This window comes from Mustelus asterias, unplaced genomic scaffold, assembly GCF_964213995.1.
Source record: "Mustelus asterias unplaced genomic scaffold, sMusAst1.hap1.1 HAP1_SCAFFOLD_3900, whole genome shotgun sequence".
Taxonomy (NCBI): domain Eukaryota; kingdom Metazoa; phylum Chordata; class Chondrichthyes; order Carcharhiniformes; family Triakidae; genus Mustelus; species Mustelus asterias.
Window position 1 is genome coordinate 4,340 of NW_027593845.1, and position 16,620 is coordinate 20,959.

General features: G+C 52.5%; 1 protein-coding gene across 1 annotated transcript; it reads left to right on the top strand.

Moving 5' to 3' along the window:
• Window positions 1–230: 230 nt before the first annotated feature.
• Window positions 231–15,138, top strand: LOC144490839 (active breakpoint cluster region-related protein-like; the record flags this gene model as incomplete). The annotated part of the gene is made up of 4 exons (XM_078208535.1): window positions 231–417; window positions 5,219–5,324; window positions 10,461–10,587; window positions 15,018–15,138. Coding segments are annotated over 4 exons (510 nt in total), but the record flags the coding sequence as incomplete, so codon positions are not given.
• Window positions 15,139–16,620: the final 1,482 nt, after the last annotated feature.

A 16,620-nucleotide genomic window follows, 5' to 3' on the forward strand; every position in this document is an offset into this window, starting at 1 on the left:
TGCTCCCTCAGCACTGACCCTCCCACAGTGCGGCGCTCCCTCAGCACTGACCCTCCCACAGTGCGGCGCTCCCTCAGCACTGACCCTCCCGCAGTGCAGCGCTCCCTCAGCAATGAACCCAGAGGGTGGGTGTCTCGCTGGGATTTAGAGAGTTGACTTGTTCGATTGTGGTTGACACTGTGACCTCTGAAGGTCAGAGGAAGTGATGTGATGGTCGGAGGGTTGACCAGGGACTGACAGACCATTCTGAAACTTCCAATTATTCCTGTGCTATCGATACAGATACCAAGGATGCTTTGGTCCGCCTGAAGGATCTTGATATCAACGTTGTAGCTGGAACTTTGAAATTATACTTTCGAGAGCTCCCAGAACCGCTCCTGACAGATGAATTAATCCCCTCCTTTGTCACTGCGGCAGGTAAGGAACTTTTCCAACATTCCCACGCAAGCTTTTCCTGAATTCATTTCATTTCAATTTATTTTCGGACTGGAGGCAGGTTGCTAGCGGAGTGCCGCAGGGATCAGTGCTTGGTCCTCTGCTCTTTGTGATTTTTATTAATGACTTAGAGGAGGGGGCTGAAGGGTGGATCAGTAAATTTGCTGATGACACCAAGATTGGTGGAGTAGTGGATGAGGTGGAGGGCTGTTGTAGGCTGCAAAGAGACATAGATAGGATGCAAAGCTGGGCTGAAAAATGGCAAATGGAGTTTAACCCCGATAAATGTGAGGTGATTCATTTTGGTAGGGCAAATTTAAATGTGGATTACAGGGTCAAAGGTAGGGTTCTGAAGACTGTGGAGGAACAGAGAGATCTTGGGGTCCATATCCACAGATCTCTAAAGGTTGCCACTCAAGTGGATAGAGCTGTGAAGAAGGCCTATAGTGTGTTAGCTTTTATTAACAGGGGGTTAGAGTTTAAGAGCCGTGGGGTTATGCTGCAACTGTACAGGACCTTGGTGAGACCACATTTGGAATATTGTGTGCAGTTCTGGTCACCTCACTATAAGAAGGATGTGGAAGCGCTGGAAAGAGTGCAGAGGAGATTTACCAGGATGCTGCCTGGTTTGGAGGGTAGGTCTTATGAGGAAAGGTTGAGGGAGCTGGGGCTGTTCTCTCTGGAGCGGAGGAGGCTGAGGGGAGACTTAATAGAGGTTTATAAAATGATGAAGGGGATAGATAGAGTGAACGTTCAAAGACTATTTCCTCGGGTGGATGGAGCTATTACAAGGGGGCATAACTATAGGGTTCGTGGTGGGAGATACAGGAAGGATATCAGAGGTAGGTTCTTTACGCAGAGAGTGGTTGGGGTGTGGAATGGACTGCCTGCAGAGATAGTGGAGTCAGACACTTTAGGAACATTTAAGCGGTTATTGGATAGGCACATGGAGCACACCAGGATGATAGGAAGTGGGATAGCTTGATCTTGGTTTCAGATAAAGCTCGGCACAACATCGTGGGCCGAAGGGCCTGTTCTGTGCTGTACTGTTCTATGTTCTATTCTCTGAAGGTTCAGTCGGCAGTTAGGAAGGCAAACGCAATGTTAGCATTCATGTTGAGAGGGCTAGAATACAAGAGCAGGGATGTACTTCTGAGGCTGTATAAGGTTCTGGTCAGACCCCATTTGGAGTATTGTGAGCGGTTTTGGGCCCCGTATCTAAGGAAGGATGTGCCGGCCTCGGAGAGGGTCCGGAGGAGGTTCACAAGATCCCTGGAATGAAGAGCTTGTCGGATGAGGAACGGTTGAGGACTCTGGGTCTGTACTGGTTGGGAGTTTCGAAGGACGAGGGGCGAAGGATCTGATTGAAACTTACAGGATACTGTGAGGCCTGGATAGAGCGGACGCGGAGAGGATGTTTCCACTTGTAGGAAAAACTAGAACCAGAGGGAACGCAACCTCAGGCTGAAGGGACGATCCTTTAAAACAGAGATGAGGAGGAATTTCTTCAGTGGTGAATGTGTGGAACTCTTTGCCACAGAGGAGGTCGGGTCATTGAGTGTCTTTAAGACAGAGATAGGTTCTTGATCAATAAGGGGATCGGGGGTTATGGGGAAAAGGCAGGAGAATGGGGATGAGAAAAATATCAGCCATGATTGAATGGGGGAGCAGACTCGATGGGCCGAGTGGCCTCATTCTGTTCCTATGTCTTATGGTCTTCTATCCCTTGATCCCTTTAGCCCCAAGAGCTGTAGGATCATCGAATCCCTACAGGCCTATTCGACCCAACGAGTCTTCACCGACAACAATCCCACCCTATCCCCATAACCCCATGCATTTTTTTAATTCATTGGTGGGACATGGGCGTTGCTGGTTGGGCCAACATTTATTGCCCTTCCTTCGTCGCTCTGGGAGAGCGATGGACACTCAGCCACAGCACCTGTCAGATGTGGAATCATCTGGAATCAAACGTAGGCCAGACCAGGGTAAGGACGGCAGATTTCCTTCCCTCAAGGGTTTTCCCGACAATCGCCAACGGGTCATCAGAAGATTCGTCATTCGAGATCTTTTTTATTGAATTCAAATTCCACCATCTGCCGTGGTGGGATTCGAACCCGGGGTTTCTGGATTAATAGTCTAACAATAATACCACAAGACTATCGCCCTAGCTCGCCCCCCTGACACTGAGGGGCAATTTAGCACGGCCAATCCACCTAACCTGCACATCTTTGGACACTAAGGGACAATTTAGCATGGCCAATCCACCTAACCTGCACATCTTTGGACACTAAGGGGCAATTTAGCATGGCCAATCCACCTAACCTACACATCTTTGGACACTAAGGGACAATTTAGCATGGCCAATCCACCCAACCTGCACATCTTTGGACACTAAGGGACAATTTAGCACGGCCAATCCACCCAACCTGCACATCTTTGGACACTAAGGGACAATTTAGCATGGCCAATCCACCTAACCTGCACATCTTTGGACACTAAGGGACAATTTAGCACGGCCAATCCACCTAACCTACACATGTTTGGACACTTAGGGACAATTTAGCATGGCCAATCCACCTAACCTGCACATCTTTGGACACTAAGGGACAATTTAGCACGGCCAATCCACCTAACCTGCACATCTTTGGACACTAAGGGACAATTTAGCATGGCCAATCCACCCAACCTGCACATCTTTGGACACTAAGGGACAATTTAGCATGGCCAATCCACCTAACCTCCACATCTTTGGACACTAAGGGGCAATTTAGCATGGCCAATCCACCCAACCTACACATCTTTGGACACTAAGGGACAATTTAGCATGGCCAATCCACCTAACCTACACATCTTTGGACACTAAGGGACAATTTAGCATGGCCAATCCACCTAACCTACACATCTTTGGACACTCAGGGGCAATTTAACATGGCCAATCCCCCTAACCTACACATCTTTGGACACTAAGGGACAATTTAGCATGGCCAATCCACCTAACCTGCGCGTCTTTTGGACCGTGGGAGGAAACCCCGGAGCACCCGGAGGAAACCCACGCAGACACGGGCAGAATGTGCAGACTCCACACAGACAGTGACCCGAGCCGGGAATCGAACCCGGGTCCCTGGCGCTGTGAGGCAGCAGCGCTAACCCACTGTGCCGTAGTGTCGCTACCGATTCCCGCCCCTATATCTAATTCCTCCTTGAAATCACAACGTTTTGTCCTCAACTACTTCCTGTGGGAGTGAATTCCACACATTCCCCACCCTCTGGGTGAAGACATTTCTCCCACCTCAGTCCCTAAAAGGTTTCCCCCTTATGATGTCACAGACAGATGCCCCATAGAAAGCATCCTTTCCGGGTGTATCCCAGCTCGGTCTGGGGCTCCTGCTCTGCCCAAGACCGCAATGAACCACAAAGGGTCGTGAATGTAGCCCAATCCCATCACGCAAACCAACCTCCCATCCATTGACTCCGTCTACACTTCCCGCTGCCTCGGGGAAAAGCAGCCGGCATAATCAAGGACCCCCCCCTCACACACCCCGGACATTCTCTCTTCCACCTTCTTCCGTCGGGAAAAAGATACAAAAGTCTGAGGTCACGTACCGACCGACTCAAGAACAGCTTCTTCCCTGCTGCCGTCAGACTTTTGAATGGACCCACCTTATATTAAGTTGATCTTTCTCTACACCCCGAGCTGTGACTGTGACACTACATTCTGCACCCTCTCCTTTCCTTCCCTATGAACGGTATGCTTTGTCTGTACAGCGCGCAAGAAACAATACTTTTCACTGTATCCCGATACACGTGACAATAATAACTCCAATCATTACCCTATACCAATATGGATGGGAGGCTGGGGTTTGCGTGATGGGACTGGGCTACATTCACGACCCTTTGTAGTTCCTTGCGGTCTTGGGCAGAGCAGGAGCCCCAGACCGAGCTGTGATACACCCAGAAAGGATGCTTTCTATGGGGCATCTGTAAAAAACTGTGGCATGTCTGTCTGTGACATCGTTTATTGCCCCATCCCTCATTGCCCCCTCGGGAAGAGGGTGGGATGGCCGCCATCTTGAACCCACTGCAGTCCCCCGTGTGAGCGTGGTGTAGGTACACCCACGGCGCTGTTAGGGAGGGAGTTCCAGGATTTTGACCCCAGCCTGAAATGACGGGCCGGCTGAAATATTTCCAAGTCGGGATGGTGTGTGGGGGGGAGGCTCGGAGGGGGGAGCTTGCAGACGGTGGGTGTTCCCCATGCTGCCCCCGTCTTTGTCCCTCTAGGTGGGTGCAGAGGGTGGGTTTGGAAGGTGCTGTGGAAGGAGCCTTGGCGAGTCGCTGCGGGGCATCTTGTAGACGGTTCACATGGCTGTCGCTGTGCGTGGGTGGTGGAGGGAGTGAGTGTTTGTGGTTAGCGTGTCGATCGAGCGGGGGGAGGGGGAGGGGAGGGGGCTGCTTTGTCCTGGATGGTGTGGAGCTTTTCCAGTGTTGTCGGGAGCCGCGCTCATCCAGGCGAGTGGAGAGTGTCCCATCACACTCCTGACTTGTGTCCTTGTGGGTGGCGGGACAGGCTTTGTGGGGATAGGGGAGGTAACTCGAATCCAAAGGCGGATTTTTAAAAAAAACAACGCGATGCCTACTGCAGTCGAATAGCTACGGGGGGTCTGCCTCACTGTTGTACGCAGGGGAGGGAGGTTGGAGAGAAGGTGCGAAGGGGGCTGGGGCAAGGGGAGGGGAGAGGGCAGGTGAGAAATTCCGACCCGCTCTCAGAGTTTCACTCCATCTGTAGCAGAGGAAGATCCCACGACCAAGGACAAACAAATGGCAATGATCCTGAACCAACTGCCGGAACCAAACCTGAGCACCTTCCTCTTCCTCATGAGGCACCTGAGAAGGTAACGCTAACACTCCAATCAAACTCTCTCATGGAGATATCTGTACACTGACTGGTGTCTCTCAGTCCCCTCTCTCTCTCTCTCAGGGAGATATCTGTACACTGACTGGTGTCTCTCTGTCCCCTCTCTCTCTCAGGGAGATATCTGTACACTGACTGGTGTCTCTCAGTCCCCCCTCTCTCTCTCTCTCAGGGAGATATCTGTACACTGACTGGTGTCTCTCAGTCCCCTCTCTCTCTCTCAGGGAGATATCTGTACACTGACTGGTGTCCCTCAGTCCCCTCTCTCTCTCAGGGAGATATCTGTACACTGACTGGTGTCTCTCAGTCCCCTCTCTCTCTCTCTCTGGGGGATATCTGTACACTGACTGGTGTCTCTCAGTCCTCTCTCTCTCTCTCAGGGAGATATCTGTACACTGACTGGTGTCTATCAGTCCCCTCTCTCTCTCTCAGGGAGATATCTGTACACTGACTGGTGTCTCTCAGTCCTCTCTCTCTCTCTCAGGGAGATATCTGTACACTGACTGGTGTCTCTCTGTCCCCTCTCTCTCTCTCAGGGAGATATCTGTACACTGACTGGTGTCTCTCTGTCCCCTCTCTCTCTCAGGGAGATATCTGTACACTGACTGGTGTCTCTCAGTCCCCCCTCTCTCTCTCTCTCAGGGAGATATCTGTACACTGACTGGTGTCTCTCAGTCCCCTCTCTCTCTCTCAGGGAGATATCTGTACACTGACTGGTGTCCCTCAGTCCCCTCTCTCTCTCAGGGAGATATCTGTACACTGACTGGTGTCTCTCAGTCCCCTCTCTCTCTCTCTCTGGGGGATATCTGTACACTGACTGGTGTCTCTCAGTCCCCACTCTCTCTCTCTCAGGGAGAGATCTGTACACTGACTGGTGTCTCTCAGTCCCCTCTCTCTCAGGGAGATATCTGTACACTGACTGGTGTCTCTCAGTCCCCTCTCTCTCTCTCTCTGGGGGATATCTGTACACTGACTGGTGTCTCTCAGTCCCCACTCTCTCTCTCTCAGGGAGAGATCTGTACACTGACTGGTGTCTCTCAGTCCCCTCTCTCTCAGGGAGATATCTGTACACTGACTGGTGTCTCTCAGTCCCCTCTCTCTCTCTCAGGGAGATATCTGTACACTGACTGGTGTCTCTCAGTCCCCTCTCTCTCTCTCAGGGAGATATCTGTACACTGACTGGTGTCTCTCAGTCCCCCCTCTCTCTCTCAGGGAGATGTCTGTACACTGACTGGTGTCTCTCAGTCCTCTCTCTCTCTCTCTCGGGGGGATATCTGTACACTGACTGGTGTCTCTCAGTCCCCTCTCTCTCAGGGTGATATCTGTACACTGACTGGTGTCTCTCAGTTCCCTCTCTCTCTCTCTCAGGGAGATATCTGTACACTGACTGGTGTCTCTCAGTCCTCTCTCTCTCTCGGGGAGATATCTGTACACTGACTGGTGTCTCTCAGTCCCCTCTCTCTCTCTCAGGGTGATATCTGTACACTGACTGGTGTCTCTCAGTCCCCTCTCTCTCTCAGGGAGATATCTGTACACTGACTGGTGTCTCTCAGTCCCCCCTCTCTCTCTCAGGGAGATGTCTGTACACTGACTGGTGTCTCTCAGTCCCCCCTCTCTCTCTCAGGGAGATGTCTGTACACTGACTGGTGTCTCTCAGTCCTCTCTCTCTCTCTCTCGGGGGGATATCTGTACACTGACTGGTGTCTCTCAGTCCCCTCTCTCTCAGGGTGATATCTGTACACTGACTGGTGTCTCTCAGTTCCCTCTCTCTCTCTCTCAGGGAGATATCTGTACACTGACTGGTGTCTCTCAGTCCTCTCTCTCTCTCGGGGAGATATCTGTACACTGACTGGTGTCTCTCAGTCCCCTCTCTCTCTCTCAGGGTGATATCTGTACACTGACTGGTGTCTCTCAGTCCCCTCTCTCTCTCAGGGAGATATCTGTACACTGACTGGTGTCTCTCAGTCCCCTCTCTCTCTCAGGGAGATATCTGTACACTGACTGGTGTCTCTCAGTCCCCTCTCTCTCTCTCTCAGGGAGATATCTGTACACTGACTGGTGTCTCTCAGTCCTCTCTCTCTCTCGGGGAGATATCTGTACACTGACTGGTGTCTCTCAGTCCCCCCTCTCTCTCTCTCAGGGAGATATCTGTACACTGACTGGTGTCTCTCAGTCCCCTCTCTCTCTCTCAGGGAGATATCTGTACACTGACTGGTGTCCCTCAGTCCCCTCTCTCTCTCAGGGAGATATCTGTACACTGACTGGTGTCTCTCAGTCCCCTCTCTCTCTCTCTCTGGGGGATATCTGTACACTGACTGGTGTCTCTCAGTCCCCACTCTCTCTCTCTCAGGGAGAGATCTGTACACTGACTGGTGTCTCTCAGTCCCCTCTCTCTCAGGGAGATATCTGTACACTGACTGGTGTCTCTCAGTCCCCTCTCTCTCTCTCAGGGAGATATCTGTACACTGACTGGTGTCTCTCAGTCCCCTCTCTCTCTCTCAGGGAGATATCTGTACACTGACTGGTGTCTCTCAGTCCCCCCTCTCTCTCTCAGGGAGATGTCTGTACACTGACTGGTGTCTCTCAGTCCTCTCTCTCTCTCTCTCGGGGGGATATCTGTACACTGACTGGTGTCTCTCAGTCCCCTCTCTCTCAGGGTGATATCTGTACACTGACTGGTGTCTCTCAGTTCCCTCTCTCTCTCTCTCAGGGAGATATCTGTACACTGACTGGTGTCTCTCAGTCCTCTCTCTCTCTCGGGGAGATATCTGTACACTGACTGGTGTCTCTCAGTCCCCTCTCTCTCTCAGGGAGATATCTGTACACTGACTGGTGTCTCTCAGTCCCCTCTCTCTCTCTCTCAGGGAGATATCTGTACACTGACTGGTGTCTCTCAGTCCTCTCTCTCTCTCGGGGAGATATCTGTACACTGACTGGTGTCTCTCAGTCCCCCCTCTCTCTCTCTCAGGGAGATATCTGTACACTGACTGGTGTCTCTCAGTCCCCTCTCTCTCTCTCTCAGGGAGATATCTGTACACTGACTGGTGTCTCTCAGTCCCCTCGCTCTCTCTCTCAGGGAGATATCTGTACACTGACTGGTGTCTCTCAGTCCCCCCTCTCTCTCTCTCAGGGAGATATCTGTACACTGACTGGTGTCTCTCAGTCCCCTCTCTCTCTCTCTCAGGGAGATATCTGTACACTGACTGGTGTCTCTCAGTCCCCTCTCTCTCTCTCTCAGGGAGATATCTGTACACTGACTGGTGTCTCTCAGTCCCCTCTCTCTCTCTCTCAGGGAGATATCTGTACACTGACTGGTGTCTCTCAGTCCCCTCTCTCTCTCTCTCAGGGGGATATCTGTACACTGACTGGTGTCTCTCAGTCCTCTCTCTCTCTCTCTCGGGGGGATATCTGTACACTGACTGGTGTCTCTCAGTCCCCTCTCTCTCTCAGGGAGATATCTGTACACTGACTGGTGTCTCTCAGTCCCCTCTCTCTCTCTCTCAGGGAGATATCTGTACCCTGACTGGTGTCTCTCAGTCCCCTCTCTCTCTCTCAGGGAGATATCTGTCCACTGACTGGTGTCTCTCAGTCCCCTCTCTCTCTCTCTCGGGGAGATATCTGTACACTGACTGGTGTCACTCAGTCCCCTCTCTCTCTCTCAGGGAGATATCTGTACACTGACTGGTGTCTCTCAGTCCCCTCTCTCTCTCAGGGAGATATCTGTACACTGACTGGTGTCTCTCAGTCCCCTCTCTCTCTCAGGGAGATATCTGTCCACTGACTGGTGTCTCTCAGTCCCCTCTCTCTCTCTCTCAGGGAGATATCTGTCCACTGACTGGTGTCTCTCAGTCCCCTCTCTCTCTCTCTCAGGGAGATATCTGTACACTGACTGGTGTCTCTCAGTCCCCTCTCTCTCTCTCAGGGAGATATCTGGACACTGACTGGTGTCTCTCAGTCCCCTCTCTCTCTCTCAGGGAGATATCTGGACACTGACTGGTGTCTCTCAGTCCCCTCTCTCTCTCTCTCAGGGAGATATCTGTCCACTGACTGGTGTCTCTCAGTCCCCTCTCTCTCTCTCTCAGGGAGATATCTGTACACTGACTGGTGTCTCCCAGTCCCCTCTCTCTCTCTCTCTCTCTCAGGGAGATATCTGTACACTGACTGGTGTCTCTCAGTCCCCTCTCTCTCTCTCAGGGAGATATCTGTACACTGACTGGTGTCTCTCAGTCCTCTCTCTCTCTCTCTCAGGGAGATATCTGTACACTGACTGGTGTCTCTCAGTCCCCTCTCTCTCTCTCTCAGGGAGATATCTGTACACTGACTGGTGTCTCTCAGTCCCCTCTCTCTCTCAGGGAGATATCTGTACACTGACTGGTGTCTCTCAGTCCTCTCTCTCTCTCTCTCAGGGAGATATCTGTACACTGACTGGTGTCTCTCAGCCCCCTCTCTCTCTCTCTCTCTCTCAGGGAGATATCTGTACACTGACTGGTGTCTCTCAGTCCCCTCTCTCTCTCTCTCAGGGAGATATCTGTACACTGACTGGTGTCTCTCAGTCCCCTCTCTCTCTCAGGGAGATATCTGTACACTGACTGGTGTCTCTCAGTCCTCTCTCTCTCTCTCTCAGGGAGATATCTGTACACTGACTGGTGTCTCTCAGTCCCCTCTCTCTCTCTCTCTCAGGGAGATATCTGTACACTGACTGGTGTCTCTCAGTCCCCTCTCTCTCTCTCTCAGGGAGATATCTGTACACTGACTGGTGTCTCTCAGTCCCCCCTCTCTCTCAGGGAGATATCTGTACACTGACTGGTGTCTCTCAGTCCTCTCTCTCTCTCTCTCAGGGAGATATCTGTACACTGACTGGTGTCTCTCAGCCCCCTCTCTCTCTCTCAGGGAGATATCTGTACACTGACTGGTGTCTCTCAGCCCCCTCTCTCTCTCTCAGGGAGATATATGTACACTGACTGGTGTCTCTCAGTCCCCTCTCTCTCTCTCAGGGAGATATCTGTACACTGACTGGTGTCTCTCAGTCCCCTCTCTCTCTCTCTCGGGGAGATATCTGTACACTGACTGGTGTCTCTCTCTCTCCCGAACTGACTGAATCGCATTTCAATCCCAGGGTCACAGAACAGGAAAAGGTGAATAAGATGAGTTTACACAATTTGGCGACCGTGTTTGGGCCATCCCTCCTTCGAGTCCGGAATGAGGGAATCCCAATGGACATCTCCCACGAGGTCGTTGCCCAGGTAGGTGTTAAAATAATCTGTATCCAACCCCGTGCTGGACCTGTCCTGGGAGTGTTTGATGGGGACAGTGTAGAGGGAGCTTTACTCTGTATCTAACCCCGTGCTGTACCTGTCCTGGGAGTGTTTGATGGGGGACAGTGTAGAGGGAGCTTTACTCTGTATCTAACCCCGTGCTGTACCTGTCCTGGGAGTGTTTGATGGGGGACAGTGTAGAGGGAGCTTTACTCTGTATCTAACCCCGTGCTGTACCTGTCCTGGGAGTGTTTGATGGGGACAGTGTCGAGGGAGCTTTACTCTGTATCTAACCCCGTGCTGTACCTGTCCTGGGAGTGTTTGATGGGGGACAGTGTAGAGGGAGCTTTACTCTGTATCTAACCCCGTGCTGTACCTGTCCTGGGAGTGTTTGATGGGGGACAGTGTAGAGGGAGCTTTACTCTGTATCTAACCCCGTGCTGTACCTGTCCTGGGAGTGTTTGATGGGGGACAGTGTAGAGGGAGCTTTACTCTGTATCTAACCCCGTGCTGTACCTGTCCTGGGAGTGTTTGATGGGGGACAGTGTAGAGGGAGCTTTACTCTGTATCTAACCCCGTGCTGTACCTGTCCTGGGAGTGTTTGATGGGGGACAGTGTAGAGGGAGCTTTACTCTGTATCTAACCCCGTGCTGTACCTGTCCTGGGAGTGTTTGATGGGGGACAGTGTAGAGGGAGCTTTACTCTGTATCTAACCCCATGCTGTACCTGTCCTGGGAGTGTTTGATGGGGACAGTGTAGAGGGAGCTTTACTCTGTATCTAACCCCGTGCTGTACCTGTCCTGGGAGTGTTTGATGGGGACAGTGTCGAGGGAGCTTTACTCTGTATCTAACCCCGTGCTGTACCTGTCCTGGGAGTGTTTGATGGGGGACAGTGTAGAGGAAGCTTTACTCTGTATCGAACCCCGTGCTGTACCTGTCCTGGGAGTGTTTGATGGGGACAGTGTCGAGGGAGCTTTACTCTGTATCTAACCCCGTGCTGTACCTGTCCTGGGAGTGTTTGATGGGGGACAGTGTAGAGGGAGCTTTACTCTGTATCTAACCCCGTGCTGTACCTGTCCTGGGAGTGTTTGATGGGGGACAGTGTAGAGGGAGCTTTACTCTGTATCTAACCCCGTGCTGTACCTGTCCTGGGAGTGTTTGATGGGGACAGTGTAGAGGGAGCTTTACTCTGTATCTAACCCCGTGCTGTACCTGTCCTGGGAGTGTTTGATGGGGACAGTGTCGAGGGAGCTTTACTCTGTATCTAACCCCGTGCTGTACCTGTCCTGGGAGTGTTTGATGGGGGACAGTGTAGAGGAAGCTTTACTCTGTATCGAACCCCGTGCTGTACCTGTCCTGGGAGTGTTTGATGGGGGACAGTGTGGAGGGAGCTTTACTCTGTATCTAACCCCGTGCTGTACCTGTCCTGGGAGTGTTTGATGGGGACAGTGTAGAGGGAGCTTTACTGTGTATCTAACCCCGTGCTGTACCTGTCCTGGGAGTGTTTGATGGGGGACAGTGTAGAGGGAGCTTTACTCTGTATCTAACCCCGTGCTGTACCTGTCCTGGGAGTGTTTGATGGGGACAGTGTAGAGGGAGCTTTACTCTGTATCTAACCCCGTGCTGTACCTGTCCTGGGAGTGTTTGATGGGGACAGTGTAGAGGGAGCTTTACTCTGTATCTAACCCCGTGCTGTACCTGTCCTGGGAGTGTTTGATGGGGACAGTGTAGAGGGAGCTTTACTCTGTATCTAACCCCGTGCTGTCCCTGTCCTGGGAGTGTTTGATGGGGGACAGTGTAGAGGGAGCTTTACTCTGTATCTAACCCCGTGCTGTACCTGTCCTGGGAGTGTTTGATGGGGACAGTGTAGAGGGAGCTTTACTCTGTGTCTAACCCCGTGCTGTACCTGTCCTGGGAGTGTTTGATGGGGGACAGTGTCAAGGGAGCTTTACTCTGTATCTAACCCCGTGCTGTACCTGTCCTGGGAGTGTTTGATGGGGACAGTGCAGAGGGAGCTTTACTCTGTATCTAACCCCGTGCTGTACCTGTCCTGGGAGTGTTTGATGGGGACAGTGTAGAGGGAGCTTTACTCTGTATCTAACCCCGTGCTGTACCTGTCCTGGGAGTGTTTGATGGGGACAGTGTAGAGGGAGCTTTACTCTGTGTCTAACCCCGTGCTGTCCCTGTCCTGGGAGTGTTTGATGGGGGACAGTGTAGAGGGAGCTTTACTCTGTGTCTAACCCCGTGCTGTCCCTGTCCTGGGAGTGTTTCATGGGGGACAGTGTAGAGGGAGCTTTACTCTGTATCTAACCCCGTGCTGTACCTGTCCTGGTAGTGTTTGATGGGGGACAGTGTAGAGGGAGCTTCACTCTGTATCTAACCCCGTGCTGTACCTGTCCTGGGAGTGTTTGATGGGGGACAGTGTAGAGGGAGCTTTACTCTGTATCTCACCCTGTGCTGTACCTGTCCTGGGAGTGTTTGATGGGGGACAGTGTGGAGGGAGCTTCACTCTGTATCTAACCCCGTGCTGCACCTGCCCTGGGAGTGTTTGATGGGGACAGTGTAGAGGGAGCTTTACTCTGTATCTAACCCCGTGCTGTACCTGTCCTGGGAGTGTTTGATGGGGACAGTGTAGAGGGAGCTTTACTCTGTATCTAACCCCGTGCTGTACCTGTCCTGGGAGTGTTTGATGGGGACAGTGTAGAGGGAGCTTTACTCTGTATCTAACCCCATGCTGTACCTGTCCTGGGAGTGTTTGATGGGGTCAGTGTAGAGGGAGCTTTACTCTGTATCTAACCCCGTGCTGTACCTGTCCTGGGAGTGTTCGATGGGGGACAGTGTAGAGGAAGCTTTACTCTGTATCTAACCCCGTGCTGTACCTGTCCTGGGAGTGTTTGATGGGGGACAGTGTAGAGGGAGCTTTACTCTGTATCTAACCCCGTGCTGTACCTGTCCTGGGAGTGTTTGATGGGGACAGTGTAGAGGGAGTTTTACTCTGTATCTAACCCCGTGCTGTTCCTGTCCTGGGGGTGTTTGATGGGGGACAGTGTAGAGGGAGCTTTACTCTGTATCTAACCCCGTGCTGTTCCTGTCCTGGGGGTGTTTGATGGGGGACAGTGTAGAGGGAGCTTTACTCTGTATCTAACCCCGTGCTGTACCTGTCCTGGGAGTGTTTGATGGGGACAGTGTAGAGGGAGCTTTACTCTGTATCTAACCCCGTGCTGTACCTGTCCTGAGAGTGTTTGATGGGGACAGTGCAGAGGGAGCTTTACTCTGTATCTAACCCCATGCTGTACCTGTCCTGGGAGTGTTTGATGGGGGACAGTGTAGAGGGAGCTTTACTCTGTATCTAACCCCGTGCTGTACCTGTCCTGAGAGTGTTTGATGGGGACAGTGTAGAGGGAGCTTTACTCTGTATCTAACCCCGTGCTGTACCTGTCCTGGGAGTGTTTGATGGGGACAGTGTCGAGGGAGCTTTACTCTGTATCTAACCCCGTGCTGTACCTGTCCTGGGAGTGTTTGATGGGGGACAGTGTAGAGGGAGCTTTACTCTGTATCTAACCCCGTGCTGTACCTGTCCTGGGAGTGTTTGATGGGGGACAGTGTAGAGGGAGCTTCACTCTGTATCTAACCCCGTGCTGTACCTGTCCTGGGAGTGTTTGATGGGGACAGTGTAGAGGGAGCTTTACTCTGTATCTAACCCCGTGCTGTTCCTGTCCTGGGGGTGTTTGATGGGGGACAGTGTAGAGGGAGCTTTACTCTGTATCTAACCCCGTGCTGTACCTGTCCTGGGAGTGTTTGATGGGGACAGTGTAGAGGGAGCTTTACTCTGTATCTAACCCCGTGCTGTACCTGTCCTGAGAGTGTTTGATGGGGACAGTGCAGAGGGAGCTTTACTCTGTATCTAACCCCATGCTGTACCTGTCCTGGGAGTGTTTGATGGGGGACAGTGTAGAGGGAGCTTTACTCTGTATCTAACCCCGTGCTGTACCTGTCCTGAGAGTGTTTGATGGGGACAGTGTAGAGGGAGCTTTACTCTGTATCTAACCCCGTGCTGTACCTGTCCTGAGAGTGTTTGATGGGGACAGTGCAGAGGGAGCTTTACTCTGTATCTAACCCCGTGCTGTACCTGTTCTGGGAGTGTTTGATGGGGACAGTGTCGAGGGAGCTTTACTCTGTATCTAACCCCGTGCTGTACCTGTCCTGGGAGTGTTTGATGGGGGACAGTGTAGAGGGAGCTTTACTCTGTATCTAACCCCGTGCTGTACCTGTCCTGGGAGTGTTTGATGGGGGACAGTGTAGAGGGAGCTTCACTCTGTATCTAACCCCGTGCTGTACCTGTCCTGGGAGTGTTTGATGGGGGACAGTGTAGAGGGGGGTTTACTCTGTATCTAACCCTGGTTTCTCTGTTCCCTCAGGTTCAAGTTGTTTTCTATTTTCTGTCTGATGATAATGTTTCCCTTCTGGAGCAGCGAGAGAGATTGGGTTCGGTTTCAATGGAGATGTGATTTCTATCTGAGCTCTTTGTAAATAAATGAGGTTGAAACCTACTGTTGTGTGAGCGTTTTCTAACCTCTGAACTTTACCCTTTGGCCTGTGCTGCCATTTTATGGGCAGTGTCACCCCTCCATCTCCAACCATCCCTCCCTATCTCCGTAACCTCCTCCAACCCCCTACAACCCCTCCCTATCTCTGTAACCTCCTCCAGCCCCTACACCCCCTCCCTATCTCTGTAACCTCCTCCAGCCCCCTACACCCCCTCCCTATCTCTGTAACCTCCTCCAGCCCCCTACACCCCTCCCAATCTCTGTAACCTCCTCCAGCCCCCTACACCCCCTCCCTATCTCTGTAACCTCCTCCAGCCCCTACACCCCCTCCCTATCTCTGTAACCACACCCAGCCCCCTACACCCCCTCCCTATCTCTGTAACCTCCTCCAGCCCCCTACACCCATCCCTATCTCTGTAACCTCCTCCAGCCCCCTACACCCCCTCCCTATCTCTGTAACCACCTCCAGCCCCCTACACCCCCTCCCTATCTCTGTAACCTCCTCCAGCCCTGCACCCCTCCCTATCTCTGTAACGCCCTCCAGCCCCTACACCCCCTCCCTATCTCTGTAACCTCCTCCAGCCCTGCACCCCTCCCTATCTCTGTAACCTCCTCCAGCCCCTACACCCCCTCCCTATCTCTGTAACCTCCTCCAGCCCCTACACCCCCTCCCTATCTCTGTAACCTCCTCCAGCCCCTACACCCCTCCCTATCTCTGTAACCTCTTCCAGCACCCTACACCCCTCCCTATCTCTGTAACCTCCTCCAGCCCCTACACCCCCTCCCTATCTCTGTAACCTCCTCCAGCCCTGCACCCCTCCCTATCTCTGTAACCCCCTCCAGCCCCTACACCCCCTCCCTATCTCTGTAACCTCCTCCAGCCCTGCACCCCTCCCTATCTCTGTAACCTCCTCCAGCCCCTACACCCCTCCCTATCTCTGCAACCTCCTCCAGCCCCTACACTCCTCCCTATCTCTGTAACCTCCTCCAGCCCCCTACACCCCCTCCCTATCTCTGTAACCTCCTCCAGCCCCCTACACCCCTCCCTATCTCTGTAACCTCCTCTGCTGCCAGATCTCCAGCTGTTTTGTACTTCTGGATTGCAAAGACGGCAGCAGTTTTCAGAAAAGTGTATCGACTCCCAGCAAAGACCAAAGAACAAAGAAGATTCCAGCACAGGGACAGGCCCTTCGGCCCCTCCTGCACCGACCATGCTGCCCCCGACTGAACTAAAACCCCCGACCCTTCCGGGGACCGTATCCCTCTATTCCCATCCTATTCATGGATTTGTCAAGACGCCCCTTAAAACTCACTACCGTCTCCGCTTCCACTCCCTCCCCCGGCAGCGAGTTCCAGGCACCCACCACCCTCTGTGTAAAAAATCTGCCTCGTACATCTCCTTTAAACCTTGCCCCTCGCACCTTAAACCTGTGCCCCCCGAGTAATTGACTCTTCCACCCTGGGGAAAAAGCTT